Source organism: Echinops telfairi, unplaced genomic scaffold (genome assembly GCF_000313985.2).
Source record: "Echinops telfairi isolate 266 unplaced genomic scaffold, ASM31398v2 ScPeMD7_18;HRSCAF=68, whole genome shotgun sequence".
Taxonomy (NCBI): Eukaryota; Metazoa; Chordata; class Mammalia; order Afrosoricida; family Tenrecidae; genus Echinops; species Echinops telfairi.
Window position 1 is genome coordinate 42749320 of NW_022103915.1, and position 16518 is coordinate 42765837.

A 16518-nucleotide genomic window follows, 5' to 3' on the forward strand; every position below is an offset into this window, starting at 1 on the left:
CATGGCAGAACCGTCCCATAGGTTTTCCTAGACTGGACATCTTGTTGGAAGCAGACTTCTCCATTGTTTTTCTGAGGACAGTTGGTGAGTTCGAACCTCTGACCTTTCAGTTAACCACCAAGTACTTTAACTGCTGCCCTAGGCCTCCCTTCCTGCCCATATGTTCTTTAAAGGGAAAAAACACCTGATTTGGTTGAACAATTGATTTTAAGAAATGGCACATGGTGGTCATTTTCCGTGTGAATTTACACAGCTGCCTCAAACTGTACTGCTCTGTAGGCGTGTCTGTGTTCTTTCCCCTTCGAAGGATGAATGTAAACTGGGAAGACGGCGTGTGCAGGGTCACGGGGAGGTTGACCCTGCTCAGGTTGTTTCTAGGTGAGACGTAGAACCAGGTGTAGGGTACCTTCTTCTCACATTACCCTACACATCATGTCCCCTGTAACACGGATCAATCATGGAAGACACGAGGCCTTGGAGGCATGGTTAAAACTGCACCAACATGACTCCAGCATTAATATCATAATGGAGTCCTGTTGGTGCTGAAGGATGAGCACTGGCTGCTAACAGCAAGTTGGGCGGTTCAAAGCCCCCAGCTGCTGTATGGGAGAAAGATGAGGCTATCTGGCCCCATAAAGATTTGCAGTCTTGTAAACCTATATGTATAGGGTTGTTATGAGTTGGAATCAACTCAATGGCGATGGGTTTGGCTTTTCCAGTGTCACAAAGCTTCTGAGTCAGCACAGCATTCAGAGAGCAGAATGAAATTGCTACAGTAGAACATATTTAAACCAAATACATTTCAATCCGACTCTGGTTTTGGTGTGATAGACTCTAGGGGAGGATACAAAAATAGATGATGTCCATGATTAAGCGTGTAACTTTTATTGTTATTTCCTGTCATGGAATTTAAAAACCAAGAATTGCTGAACCAGGGTGTACCACATGCCCGCTCCTTCTGGTATGCCTCCCTGCTGAGAATTTGCCTTTCCACTGCAGGCATACTCAATCAAAATCTACAGACATACCCACTCAAAATCTACAGTATACCAAGATCCCCCAGGGCATTCTCAGATCCTATGCGTCCCTTGAGCATATTGTTGAAATGTAGCCACTGATCCAGTGTCTGAGTTTCTGGGTGTGGAACAGCAAGTTCTTGGCCGAGGGTTAAACTGGAGAGAACCGATTTGAAGTCGAGTGATGAAATCGCAATCCCATTCCACAAATGAGCCACTGCCTCGAATTTATCCCTTACGCCTCCGAGATCTCAGGTCCTTGGTGTGGAAAGTGTGTCCGAGTTGAGCCTGGAGCTTTCTCTTCTCTGGCTTTGGTTCACTGTTGCTTTGTGAACTGTTCGTCCGTCTCTTCGTTTTTCAGCCTGTTGTTGTTGTGTATATTTAAACACAATATAGCTCGCGAGAACTCTCTGAAGATGGATAACTATCTTTTGTACAAATAGCTTTCCAGCTATCCCATTTTCATGCTCTAAGAAACCTCCACGATCATTTACGCACCCATACCTCCCATAAGTGTCTGCTGCCTGCCTGTGTTTCCTAAGCAGCGAGACGCGAAGCTGATGGCCCCCAGTGCTGGTGCCAGAGGGCCATGTCCAGGACTTTATTCCCTTTGAACAATCTGGGAGGTGGAACAAAGGATTCTCAGCTGGTGAACGGCCAACCAAAAAATGGGCTGACACAGTATGACTGCTTAGCTTGCGTCGAAAACATGGGTACGGCGAGCCTTCATTCTGCCCCTAGAAACCAGAGGCTAGCTCTCACGGAATTGTCAGATCTGGGTCTCGCCTTGCTTTCCATTCTCGCAATGTTTCCTTTTTGAAAGTGCTTAGCTTCCTGTGTAAGAGATTCAAGTTCCCCGGTACTCCGCCCCTCTTCTGTTTCTAATGGTCCTTGAAACGGAAAGGAAAAGACGTTGAGTTTCCTTATTTGTGCTTGGATCGCCTACTCAGTGCCTCTTAGGAGGACAGCTGGTGACCTGCAGCTCCCTCTTCAGAGGGAGAAGGCACATTCTTGGGACGCTGGCATCTAAACATAGAGGTTTCCAAACAAAGACATACGTGGTTAGGGAATAATCCCCAGTCTGGCTTCAAGCATTCCTTTAAAGCAAATCCTCAGTTTCTAATTTCTCATCACTTTGGCCTCATGGGTGAGGTTTGCTTTTATGAACGTAATCCCCTTTTTAAAGGCTAAGCTAAAATCGTCATGTTGCCATCCTGAGTGTGAGGGCAGTGTCTATCACACAATGATACTTTTAAATAATGGCATCTGGCTTCAAAATCTGGATGAATTTTTTCTCCTGAAACGAGGGTAGTTCTAATGGTCCTTTCGCTGCTGCTTTAATATGAAGTGCTCGCGGTGGTGAGAATGTGTGGGTTCATGTCCTTCGCTGGCAATTCCCTTAAGGACCAGAGATGTCTCCAAGTGGTTCTCAATATGACCAAGTCCCAAAAAACTGCCATATGCATATCACTCATTTTTTCTTTTTACTTCTGATCTTAGGGCTTCCTGGCTTAAAACTGTTGTCATTATTAGCTTCAGCAATGATTTTTTTTTTTTTAGTAAGAAAAAACATTTTCCCCCTTTGGCAGAAATTGGCTTTCTTTTGTAGAGATAGCTTTAATTTGTGTCTTAGTCCGTTTGTGTCTCTGCATTAACCCAAGGAAACCTTTAGTTCTGTCAACCCAACCAATCATGTAAGTGGGGGAGTTAAAACAGACAAACAATATATTAAGCTAGCTTTGATTGAGATTCCCTCTCTGTATATTAGAGATTCCAAGCATATTAGTGTATAGGTCAAATTCTTGTCTTTAGGATATTACTGATGTGATAAGATTACATTCTTTATAATGGTTTCTGAAATGTGGCTGGATTCATTGAATAAATGGCTGTAACCACAATAATAACCTGCAAAAACTCCACCATATGGTAATGGATTAGCATGTGGAGTTGAAGGGCACTGGATAGAAGTCAGAGAAGATCTGCCCCAGCTCTGCCAGAATAGCTGGCTTCTAGTCTACTTGGTCTTGAATTTTCTCATGTTTAAAATGAGAGTAGAGGGAGGTTGGACTACAGTTTCTGAATTCTCTTCCAACTGTGAGAAGCTGGAGACTGTACCCTTAAATAGAGTTCAGTTGTCTTTTCTTGACTTTGGAAGATGTTGTGAACCTTTAAAGCAGTGGTTCTCAACCTATGGGTCGCGACCCCTTTGGGGATCAAATGATCATTTCACAGGGGTCGCCCGATTCATAACAGTAGCAAAATAACAGTGATGAAGTAGCAACAAAAATAGTTTTATGGGGGGGGGGGCACCACAACACGAGGAACTGTATGAAAGGGTCTCAGCATGAGGAAGGTGGAGAACCACTGCTTTAAAGCAACATTCCTTAGGTTTCTGTCTCTTTTGGTTTCAGAAAATAGTTTTATTTAATCTCATGGCAAAAAAGCACTTTTTAGTGTATTTGGTCTTGCTATGAAATAGGAAATAAAAGATTTAACGGATGAAATGACTAATTCGTTTAGCTTTTCCTATTCATTGTTGCAGTCAGTCATTAGCTCCTGAGACTTCTAGCAGCCTGGGCTTCACCCGAGACACACACGGTCTCTAACCAGGACTCTAACCTGGTTCCAGGTGAGCGTGATTTTCCCACTAAGAGCAAGTGGATCCCAGTGCCCCAAGAAGGAGGTGATGGCCCAGGATCCAATTGTCTGCTGAGTGGACATATCTGAAAAATTCTCTTTGGAGCAAACATACGGCTCTCAAATTTTCAATCACATCCATAAGTGAGGAGTGGCTCTTTAGGAAGATGTAACTATGCAATAATGTAACAAAACCGGTCAGCAGCAGCTCATTTATTATGGGACTAAATGCTCATTACTGTTGTACAGGATGAATCTGGAACCTTCATGGAGTTGTCTTTCCTCCATAGTTGCTTTCCATGAATGTCCTGGTGTAATCGCAATGTCAAGCTTTGATTTCCAAAGCTCTCGTTTTCTCTTAGGTTGTGGTCAGTCTCTGTCTTTAAGAGAATGGTTGGTCATTAGAGAAAGGGAATAGAACTTAAATTGGGGAAGAAGGAAAGAGTCGTTTCAGAAATTCTAAACAAACGATAAAACAAATGACGGAGCAAGTCCCGTGGAAAGTCTTACTAGAGAATAGTCCGCACCATATGTGTAGCTTACATGCTTCCGCCAGGAGCAGAGGGACCAGAAAAAACTGGTCTTTGCAGCTGAGGGTACTTAAATCGGGGACATCTTGAACTGAAATTGTTGTAATTTTATGTTGCAAAGCAGCACTTTCTTTATGTAAGTGGAATAAAAAAATAAGTGCCCACTTGGGCGTTTTCAGGGTCCTTTCAGGCAAATGCGTCTAATTACTAGCCCTGTGAGTTTCTAATTTAAAATGAGGAAATAAATCACTCCTTGAGGAATTCCTGTTTGTTTGGAAGATTTGTATGGAGAAGGGCACATCATTCCTTCTTGGAACTTTTTACTTCCTCAAGGCCAGCGTTTCTGTTCCAGATAGCTCCCCATTTTGGAAGACAGGGGATCCAGGGATCCAGAATCTGGTACCCACCGAGCTGACCCCTGAGAGGGCAGTTGGGATGATGTGGATAGGACAGAGGGAGAGGCACTATTTTCCTACCAGTTTGGACTGCGATCCATTAGGTCAGCAGTTCGAAACCATCAGCAGCTCCTCAGCAGAAGGATGGGATTTTCTGCTCCCGTAAAGAGTTAGTCTCAGAAACTCAGTGGGGAAGTTCTACCTTGTTCGATGGAGTTGCTATGAGTCAGCATCGACTCGATGGCTATATGTGGTGGTGGGTTTTGTATGGGCAAAGGAAACACTGGGTAGAGCACAAACGGTTAAGTGCTAAGCTACTGATTGAAACGTTGATGGTTCAAATCCACCCGGTAGAGCCAATGAAACCCTTAGCAGGCACAGAGATTGTCATTTAAATGGAATGGGAGCCCACATGGGTAGTAAACTAAGAAGCACTTTAATCTGAAGCAAGTGGAAAAGTAGAGACCCTTTCCCGGACCTTTGGAGAGTTGTGAAGACTCGCTTTTCCTTATCCTGTGGCAGAATCTTCTCTTTCGCAGGCTACCATTGAGGAGAGCAGGGAGAGCCAAGTTTGGGAGAAGGGGTGAGACCCAGAAAGGGGGGGGGGCATGGCAGGTGCAGCAGGAGGGAGCATGAAAGTTTACTGAATAAAGAACCTCTTAAAAAATGGGTCCTGCCCCATTCTTCCACACAGGCAATTGGATGAAAAGCAGACGTATTATTACATCCTTAAACACAGTTCCTTTCTGATTCCATCACGGTGATATAATATGCCGAATATCAGGCCACCCATCAACTGATGTATTTCTAAGGTGAATCTTTGGCAAAAATGTGGACCTGCTGCAATTCAGATGATGTTCTTTCAATCATGCTAAAACTCACTGTTCTTCACGGATATTCCCATGAGCTTTAAGTCTTCCTTTTGCTTCCTGTCGCAGCCAGGCATTCCGAGGTACATGTAGGTTCGAATGGCTTTGGAAGACACGTGCTGAAAAGAGAAGTGCATGTAAAGCATCTAGTCTTTCAGCTGATTTGGCATGAAGCTGCAGGGCCTGAGTAAATCGGAAAATAGCAAATTCCTTGAAACCCTATAGGTGAATGTTAAGACACATAGGTAGAGGAGTGGATTCAGACAAACAGGTCTGCATTATACCCCGATGTTCTGTGAAAAGGCATCAAATAAGGCCACAGATACAGAAGTGAGCTTCTATGTTGTTTTTTTTTTGGGCAATGATTTCCCATTGGCTTCATGCTCCCAGGTGGACGAGATGTGGGAAGGGAAAAAAAAAAAGAAAGAAAAACAATGGCCTTTTACTTCGTTTCCAACACAAAGCTGACATCTGGCTCAGCACCTTCACGCAGTGTGCAGCGTGCCCGTGTCAGGCTGGCAGGAGTTGGTGACAGTTGGCTGACTAGCAGGCGGTGCTTGGGAAGGTTCCCGGAGTGAAGGCGCAGCCTCGGGGTGATGAAGCGAGTTCCTTTCTGGCCACACGCCCTCCTTTTTTGACAGGAGCTTGGACCCAGGTATTGGTGGCCATGCTCACCCTTCCATGGCACAGGGGTTCTCGAGCTTGGACCCAGGCATCGGTGGCCATGCTCACCCTTCCACGGCACGGGGGTTCTCGAGCTTGGACCCAGGCATCGGTGGCCATGCTCACCCTTCCACGGCACGGGGGTTCTCGGCAGCCTCAGAAGACTGAGCAGCAGCCGTGACCCTGGGGGCAGCATTTCTTCTTCTTCTTGGGGTGGAAAATGGTGAGGATCGCCTCATCGAAGACGGCTTTGAGACCTTTCTGGGTCAGCGCTGAGCACTCCAAGTAGCACTGTGCTCCAATCTGAAACACAAAAGCGACAGTCATGAGATGGGGGGATGCCCGACAAGGAGCGCCCAGAGCGCAGTGCTGTCAGCCCTTTGGCCAGCCCCTTACGACGCCTAGGGACTGGTTTAGATATCACTTAACCCTCCCATGTAAATCTCAATAGACCCTTGGAGTTGTTTGTTTTATTAACGTCTTTTTTCTTTGTTTGTTTGCTTTGTATGACATTAGCAATGAAACCCTTGGGGGATCCAAACCCTCAGTGCTGCTGGTTGCTAACCGAACGGTGGGAGGATGGAGTCTGCCCACCTGAGGTGCCAGACCATGAAGAGCTGGTGTTCTCTGTGCGACAATCCAGTCACTGGTGATCATGAGGGGAATGGCTCTACACTTATGTACCTGGGCTTACCGAGAGTTGGGGTCAATTCTATGGCAAGCTTTTAAAAAAATTGTTTTAATACTAGCAATAAATGGTTGTGGATCACTTTTGGCAAGTGATAGATTCCAAAAGTGACCCACCACCATGTGTTCCTAATCTAAGAATGTAAAAACCACACACATGTTAAAAATCAAGAGCTAATTTAAACGTCTTTTGTGTAAGACCAGGCTACTTGCTTTTAATATCCTTGCACCCGTATGAAGAATGTGTCTGTCTGTACAAGTAAAATGTGTTGCTCTCTGTGTTTGGGAGGAGAACTTGGTTGATAGAGGGCAGGAGTGGATGGCTTTGTGAGCCACACTTGGTTGAAACATGCTTTTGAATACAGTGTTCCTTGGTAAGAAACATCTGCTTGTCATTTTTCTTGAGGATTAGCTCATTTTAAAATAAGCAAAAGTGGTAACACTGATATTTTTTGGTTAAGGTTTTCTGTTGAAGCTTTCGATGATTTCATACTGCAGGGTATCTGATCATTGCAAGATCCCTGTGTGAATGAGAGAAACCCAGCCTAGAATCACAGATTCTGGTTGGGAAACCACAGGCCAGCGCACACCAGGTTTGGCAGGCAGTTTTGTGGGAAAGAGACCTCTCCTGTGATCAGTGATACAAGCTCAGCATGAGCCATCCATATGGCAGCGCAGGCATTTTACCACTCAGGACGTTTGGAGCGATGCTTCTATTGTGGGCTTTACATGATCCAGGTAACTGACAATAAGGCAGAACCCGCAGGGGAGGGACTAGACGGGCAGTTCCCGGAAACCACGGCAGATACATAGCTAAAGCGGGAAAGCCAGCTTGGATTCCTACCAGGGCCAGTCGACCACCTCCCCTGCCTGCCCATGATTCCCCAATGGGTCAAGTTTGGCTCATCGTGACCCTCTAGAACGGAGTAGGTTTGCTTCTTTGGGTTTTTGAGACTGTAAAACATAGCATCATTGTTTTTCCATAGGGTGACTGGTGGATTTGAACTGCTGACCTTGTGATTAGCAGCCCACTGCTAAACCCACACCACCACTAGGACTCCTTATGAGGGCCAGTAGCTGTTGTCCCCATGCAACTCTGAGTCTGGTGCATGGCAGTAAAGAGAGGGGAGGATTGCTGTGGAGTATAAAGTCTGTGACCCCTCAAGAGATAGCAAGTTTAACTCAGCTCTAGACCATGGGTGCCAGATGGGAATATTAGTTCACTGAGCTGGAAACGCAGATTTTTGTTGAACAAATTTAAAAGCAAAACATTCATGTGGGATGTATTTGGCAGCAGCGAGCCAGTATTTTCGATGTCGGGACTAAAGGAATTGGTGGTTTCGCTTTAGGATGGTGTTGGAAGAGAGCCAGAGGGTCAAGGGAATTGTTCGTGGTCAATGAACTTGGAAGAGAACAGCCTAGACCTGAAATTTAGATCCCCTGATTTTCCCCCACCCCCACTCCCACCCCTTGTTCCATAACAGTATTTGGGACACTTACCATTCACTTTGTAAGTAGCTAGTCAAGTTACAATTGGCAAAGTGACATTTTCTATTCATCCAGAGGGTACCAGAGAAGAAAACAAACCACAATCTTCCAGGGGCTTTGCTGGATACCCCAAGAGAAGCTAGTCGGGGCCAGAAAAAAATATTTCCTAATTTTTCCCAAAGACATTATGTGCTCTCCACTGCCCCGCCCTATTGAGAAGGGTTACCATTTGGGCCAAAGGAAATACCAACAGAAACGATGTTGGCTGTTGAAAACCGCTTTTATGGCTTTCATTTTGACTATGGTCTGGCCTTTGGATTAGGAAATAACTTTTGTTTTTCTATTCATTGAAACCAAAAGGATCAAGAGGAGGGATAAAGGGCAGAGAGCCTGTTCCTAATATCCTGAAGTCCGATCTTTGTAATTCAGGATTGGGTCCAGCGTTTGACCGGAAGGTGAGAAGAGCGCAGGAAGCTAGTGAGTGTGTCCACGTGATGCCCGGCTTGCTCGTGAAGGGTCCCTCGGTCATTCTGAGCAAGGACCTGGGAAGCACGGGGTGGGGGCTGTGCTGCTCCTGGAACACCTCCCCACCAGGGACCCCAAGCCTCAGGTTCTTCTGATTCTGGAACTGTAGCGGTGCTGGCCTCACCCATGGGGCTCTGCGATGGGCGCCCTCCACTCCGCACCTACACGGTGGACAGTCTGGCAGAGTTTGCCTTTGGATGGTGCAGGAGAAGCCCATACTTGTCTTTCCTTGTTAAGACGCGTCTGGTGATCAAGAATCAATAGATAAAGACATCATTGTGATTGAGCTGGTATAAGATGCTGTTGTACTGAAAGTTCCCAGAATAGCAGCAAACAGACTTTGGGTGTGGTTTGGGAAAGAGGTGTGAGAGATAGAATCGGGGTTAAGTAAGAGCGAGAGGGTGGGTATTCTTATCAAAAGGGTGAGAGAATTCATTCTGGCTCAGGGAAAAGGCAAAGCCCAAGTCATCTTAAAAAAAAAAAAAGGAAATGGAAGAGCTTCTCAAGGAAATTATAGTGGCTTTTCATACAACAGTGACTTCATCTGTCCCTTGGAGCAAAGCCATCTACACAGACAAATATTTAGACTCGATTTGTAAATACTTAGGATTTGAGGATCCTTGCTTTATATACACATGTCTGCAGTCGGGAATGTACTTACCAAAATGATTTGTTTTCCAGAAATAAGAGATTAAGAAATGTACTGCCCCACCTCCCCGATAATCTTACAATAGCTACACTGAAAAAACTGGGGAATTTATCAGAGATGTGTAGAGAAGATTCCAGAAGTAATCTGGAATAAGAAACAGAAGCCATTATTAGCCAAGTGGAAGAAAGTCTAGTGCTTTGTCCAGGTTGTCCTGGATATGGCAATGGGACATGTTCTAGAACGATGCGTAAAGTGTAGTTGGAAGCAATGCAGGCAATCCCCAGGGTATGCACATTTGATTTACAGACAACTTTTAGTAGCCCTTTAATGCAGGGCTTCAAACGGGTTGTCATGGCTGACAAACGGAAATGAGGACAGACCTGAAGTCTTACAAATTGGGTGATTCATCATGGTAACCCGAATGGGAAAAACCACAGGTTGGAAAGCTGGAATGGGAGACCCAGAAAGGCGGTCCCTATCAGGAGCCTGATGTGTGGGAGACTGGATTATTGACAGGGCTGTGGAAAGCCACACACATTCAAAGCCACCATGTAAGAGAAGGGCACTGCCCTCTGTTGAGAAGGGCAGCACTGTTTCACCCAAAAAAACAAACCCACTGCCTTAATTCTGACACAGTGACTCAGGTAGGGTTTTCCGGACTGTACCCCTTTACTAGTGCATATAGCCCCAGACTTCCCTCGGAACCACAAACCTCACAGTCAGCAGCCAAGTACCTAGTCCTGCTTGAACAGCATGTAGATTCTCCCTTCACTCTGAAACAATTGACCTAATCCCTCAGAACTCTGGAATGAGCTGCCATCGACAGTGAGTCTATAGGCCAGCACAACTGTCATGTGGGTTTGAAGCATCGGCCTTGCAGTGAGCAGTCTAACACCTAACCCAAAGCACCACCAGGGCTCCTTCAGGTTGGATAAGAACCATAGGAGCTCGTTCTGATTGACATACCAATTCTTAAACCAAGATGGTAGCTCCAATAGTTTGTTGAGCTAGATATCATACTACATTAGCTGGTTTCAGCTTGTAGAAACCTTACCAGGCATGTCTATATTCTATAAACCTACTGATATGTCTACATCCTACAGTCATATCTATATTTGGCAGATCTGTCTGTCATATCTGGATGTCAGAAAATGGTTGCCTAGAGAGGGGTAGCAAGCTCCTCTCCCAAAGCAGATCTGAGGCTTAAACTTCTTTCCTGTCTTAACTCTCTGCGGTGCTATCTACAGAAAAGGAGAGGACATTGTGGCTGACGAGAGGAAACTAACTGGCAAACGGGGAAAGCTGTTACGGAGGACAGTGAAGGTGAGGAGAGCAAGGGGCAAGGCATTCCTATCAATCAGTGGTTCTCGACCCTTTCAGACAGTTCCTCATGTTGTGGTGACCCCCAATCATAAACTTATTTTCGTTGCTACTTCATCACTGTCATTTTGCTGTTATGAGTTCATTCTGTTATGAATCGGGCGACCCCTGTTATGAATTCATAACTGTTATGAATCGGGCGACCCCTGTGAAAGGGTCCTTTGACCCCCAGGTTGAGAGCCGCTGCTGTAAATGGAGAGAAGCCATACCGAAATGGACAAAACAGAGTCTCGAAAGGTTAGATGAGAAGCTTAGGGAGCAGCAGCTTTGTGTTCGTGGCGGATTCATTTGGAAAAGGAGAGTTAGAACCGTTAGGTACTTAAAGCAAGCAGTGTCACTAAAATGTACGTGTGGAATTTATATGAAATAGCACATCCTTTGTAGATACTCACAAAAGACTAAAAAATAATCCAGAGATTCGGTGTAAGAAGATGCCTCAAACCTATGTTTTGTTGGTCAGATTCTGAAAGGAAAAGAATGAAGGAAGAGAAGGTAGTGGTGACAGAGGAACCGTTTTCTGTTCTGGTTGGGCCACGGTCCAGCGGTGTGACTTTAACCTGAGACTGTTTCTCCCAGGAGAGTGGAGACAGTAATATACACGTCTTGGGGGGCTGCTGTGAGGTTTAATTAAGACGGCATGTAGAGAGTTTGGCACCATGCCTAGCGCTTTGCACACACTCCATAAATGCTGCTTGCTATTATAAATGCCTTGACAGAAAAGTCAGGGAGTCGAGAAACTTAAAGCATCTCTATAATTACATGAATTGTGATGAAACAAGTTAAGATCTCGCTTGGTTTTTCCTCTAAATTGAATTTTGTAAGCTAAACATGATTCTCCCTGTAACCGAGAGCAGTTGCTAGGAGAAACTGGCAAAAAGGAATAAAGTGGTGATCTCGGCCATTGTTCCTAAAATAAGTATAAAATGAGATGGGAGGGCTTTGTGATGGCTTCTTTGAGCAAGGGGAAAGACCAGCTGCCCAAGTGCAGAAACCAAGGCAGCAGATGGACAGGGTGGTGGTGGGTAGACAGACTCAGAAGCGCAGGACTTAAGAAGCCGAGTGTAGCCAATGGGACCCACCTGGCTATGTGAAATAGATAGGTATCCCAAACGATGACTGAGGGAGCTAGATTCTTGTACCTTCATGAAACATTTCAGGCAGAATGTTGGACGTGGTAGAAGAGCAGATAGACATGTACCCATGTTCTTGGAGGGAAAAAAAAATCAACAGTTGGAGAGAGAATCCCCGGCTTGTGCAAACAGTTGTACTCATCTGCTAACACAAGGGCTGGAGGTTGAGTCCACCCAGAGTTGCCTCGGAAGAAAGGCCTGGAGATCTGCTACTGAAAATCCACTCACTGAGAACTCCGTGGAGCACAGTTAAGACTCCAATGTACACGTGGTTGCCAGGAGTGCAGTGTCCTTTCTGGCAACCGGTTTTGAAGAGGAGGTGGTTTGGTTTACACCATGGTCAAGTGCATAGGTGGTGAGGTTGGCCATGGATCAGAATCCTTGGGCTTTGTTATCAAACGTGTGTGGATCTCTTTAAGACTCTGCTTCCTCATCCATGAAGTGAGGAAAGCAGTATTTGTTAAGGAGGATTTTCATGAGACTCAAATGAGATGGAGTCTGAGAAGTTCCTACGCCCATAGGTTATGGACATCTGACTTATGGACAGTTAGGTAAAATTGTTCTCCATTGTTTTTGAACCAACCCCTATGCTCAACAAAGTCTTCATTACCATCTTCACTGCAGGACACGAAGGTTTCAAATAATCGAGAAGGTTCTACACTATATCTTGCACTACAGGCTACATAAGCACGGTCTGCACCTGCTCTGACTTACCTACACATTTTTTGACTTAAAGACAATATTGGGAATGAATCTCGTAGGTTGGAGCCTGCTGGTACTTGTAGCCTAAGCATTCCTTGATTGGCACAAACTAGTAGCACTAATGTGACTATTCACAGAAGTAGGAAGAGTTTACTATCTCATGAACTGTATTTCTAAAAAGGTAATTTTATGTAATTCACTTTTATTGACAGCGATCATTTTTAGCTGGGTGGCTTGGAAGCCTGTGTTAATAAGATAAATGCATACATTTGTGTTCATGAAGAAAGTGTAGTTAATCTTATTCTTTAACAGGTTTAAAGAGGTTGACGCCTAGATTTGCATGGGGCATGAGCTTTATAGAGTTTAGAAGATGAAACAGAAACATTTAAAACCTCTGATGTTGGATTGATGGATTTTTGACTAAATGAATGAGAAATTGGATTCAGATTATGGAAATGTGAGGGAGATGCCTCTTGTTTAAAGAACTTGAATCCTCTTCTGCCTATTTCGTGTCTGCTTTGTATGCCCCAGGAGTCCTGGTGGCATACTGGCTATGTACTGGGCTGTGAGCAGCAAGGTTGACAGTTCGAAACCAGCACCTGCGCTGATGGGGAAAGTCAGGGCTTTCTACTCCTATAAACAGGTACAGTCTGGGGAACTTACAAGGGCAGTTCTACCCTGTTCCATAGGGTCTCTATAAGTTGACATCAACTTGATGGCAGTGAGTTTAAAAAAAAAAAGTATGTCCTGGTGGCGCTATGGGCTAAAGCATTGGGCAGTTCAAACGTACATTCGCTGCTCTTTGGGAGAAAGATGAGGCTGCCTGCTCTGGTACAGATGCTATAGAGTCTCAGAAACCCTATAGAGGGTCACGACGAGTCAAACCGACTCGATGGGAATGAGTTTGGTTTGGGGTTTGTACATATCTTGGTGATAATGGGAAGACAAACATTTGGTAGTCTGGCAAATACTTGCTAATCTGTTTCCTTATCACATCCCTGTGCTTGCGAAGCTCTCCAGACTGTGAAGGGCTGTGAACACAGCTCCAGGTGCGAGCGGGTGACCGTGATCTGAGGAGCAGCCACCTGCATTCCTCCAGTGGTTATGTTTGGGTCTCCGTTCCTCTTCCAGATGCTTTTTGTGACCCAGCCCAGCGTCTCTAAGTGGCGATTCATAATACAGCGAGAAATGCTGAACAAACACAAGCCTGCCAGATGCTAATCCAAACGAACATAGCAAAATGCCTCATAAAGAGGGGAGGACACTTGAACGAGTTACATTGGTGTTAAGCAATGCGATTTATAAATATACATCTGATGACTCTTTCGTTATAGTAGACATGGCAAGTGCATGTTGCAGGGGCTGCTAAGTCAACTGAGAGGAACTTCAGCTGTTCAAATTCACCGTGTTTCTTTCTTAATGAAAAACAGACCATGCTGACCGGCAAGGCTGCTAACCGAATGGCCCTTTCCAGGCCTCCTAGAACGGAGGGGAGAACACGCAGCAGAGAAAAGACCCTAAACACACTCTCCTTTCAAGCCGTCCACTGCTTGCCCCTCCCCAACTCCTAGGCATATATCATCCTCTTTCCTCGGCCAGCGCACATGGAAAATGGAATGCAAAGGCACGGGTACCGATTTTGCAAGTTTCACCCCATGCTCGTAAGTGAGAGGTTTCTCTTTCATGTACAGCAAACGGGCCAAGGTTTTTGGGTCATCTCGAAGATCAATCTGGCAAAAAACAAAACACAAACATCCATGTGATAATTCCATTGTTTTTTTTTTCAGGCCTGACTAAATATTTCCAACTATGATATCATAGGCTTTCGCTCTTTGCCATTGCGTTTTCATTTCTGTAGGTACATGTACATATATATTTTGTCTAAAAGAGCAAAGTGTTTTTCTTTAAAACTGATACACCTTCGAGTTCCCTTGAATGATCCTGTTGCTGTTTGTGAAATTCCCTATTTTTAGATCCTATTTATGGGTCCTAGAGGATAATCAGTCTTATTACCTTAACAGTGGTAAGGTGGTAATGCCACTTTGATCCCCGATTATATTGCCCAACTGGACCTGACTCAGAAGTCACTTCCTGATTCTTTTGGAATCAGTCCCTCTCTGAGGATTTGCCACGAGGCAGAAGATTTAGCGAATGTGCTCTGTGGGCCCGAAGGCCCAGTCGAACCAAGCAAGGAGGTGTTTCTGAAGGGTTTTCTGCAGGAATAAGCATTAGCCCATTTTGAAGATAACATCTATTTGGGTTGGGTTCAATGATAATCTGACCCCTTGAAAGTCTCACTTTAAAGTGAAATTTTGCATACGTGAATGGGGGTGAATGTAGGTACAGGAGGACTCATCTTAAAAAATACATTCATGTAGGAGGGTCACACTTTTATACGTATGTTCAGATCGTGCCATTTAAAATAGACTCAAATGGCTGAAAGGTGTTTGAATGTCCCTCCACACAGCAGAGATCTAAATTCCACCAGTATGATCAAACGTTAGCAACTGAAATTTTGCACAAAAGGCTTTATTTAAATGAGTATTTTCAACACTAGAAGCATTTATAAATTTTGATTTATGAATGTATGAATTCTTTCATCTTGGCTCTAGCTAAATGCTCTATCTGTGTAATTTCACTAGGGAATATTTTCCTTTCCCTTATTTTTTTTTTTCAATTCTTTGTTAAGCCAAGCTGTAAACTGGAGGATATGAAAGGAGACAATGTATGAAACACACTAACAGGCCCCGTGGTTTTATTACCTTTCAATGCCTTTGGGTCGTCATTTGGATTTTAAAAAACCAACAAAGAACCAAGTCCACTTAAAGTCTAAAAGGTTGGAATAATCTTCAACACATTTGCACAATGGCTTATTGTTGGAAATTGAGACTATGCCATTTTATTAGCTTTGGAAACACTCCAAAGGCCATCATAATCTCAGGTTTGCATGTCTGCTTTGACCTAGTTTAACTTCTCTAAGGTCTCAGCAGACTGAGGGAGCTGAACGTAATGGAGAATAATGCATTTCTATCTTCTTTCTCCTGGAGTGTTATTAAAGTGTTCTTGTCATAATTTGCCCGTTCTGATCACTGGGGTCATTTTGACATTCACACCTATTTTTGCAACTTTAAAACAATTGCACATTTCACAGATTTAAAAAGGTAATACGTGCAATTCATAACCTCACCTCGTTCCTCTGGCTCAGGGCTGAAGGATGTCTGTTTCAAAAACCACCTTTTTTTTTTTAAAGCTGAGGATGTAATTGTTAAGGGCCATATGAAAACTTCATTTTAAATAGTTCTATTGTCTGTTTAAGTGCAGGCTAAGAGCCGCTGCCTTGGCCTGGAGATACTCATTTAGAGGGTTTTGGTAGACTATGAAGTTCACTGGGTTTCTGAAGCATTTTTATTCTGGCAACCTTTCCTCCCCGCCCCCTCCCCACCCTGCCGTCCCCGTGTATTCACCTGGGTCCCTATGAGAACGTAAGGCACATGAGGCATGCACTCCTTCAGCTCCGGGACCCATTCCTCCTGGACATTGTGGTAGGAGGCAGGATTTACCACAGAGAAACAGATCAGAAACACATCTGTGTTGGGATAGGAGAGTGGCCGCAGCTGGTTGTAGTCCTCCTGTGGGGGCAACAGACAAAAGTTTGCAGAGCCTGAGTAAGGGGGCACCCACGGGATTCCAGAGAGGGACACAGGCCAGATTCCATGACCGCTCCCTGGGATTGAAATCCACCTGCCCTGGAGGCTTTATGACTAGAAATGCAGGACCATCAGCCAGGGAAGCATTTTTGCCTGTTGTAGATGGAGAATGTGATTGTCTCCCCTTTAAAGATAAACTG

General features: G+C 44.7%; 1 protein-coding gene across 1 annotated transcript in view; it reads right to left on the bottom strand.

Annotated features, from left to right (window-relative positions):
• Positions 1 to 4746: 4746 nt before the first annotated feature.
• RHOJ (ras homolog family member J) overlaps positions 4747 to 16518 on the bottom strand; it is a 111512-nt gene continuing 99740 nt past the window's right edge. Inside the window, exons 3-5 of the mRNA XM_004698641.2 lie at positions 16136 to 16300; positions 14306 to 14401; positions 4747 to 6413 (exon numbers count right to left, since the gene is read on the bottom strand). Coding sequence (XP_004698698.1) covers positions 6267 to 6413; positions 14306 to 14401; positions 16136 to 16300 — 408 coding nt within the window. The 3' untranslated portion in view covers positions 4747 to 6266. The remainder of the gene's footprint in view (positions 6414 to 14305; positions 14402 to 16135; positions 16301 to 16518) is intronic.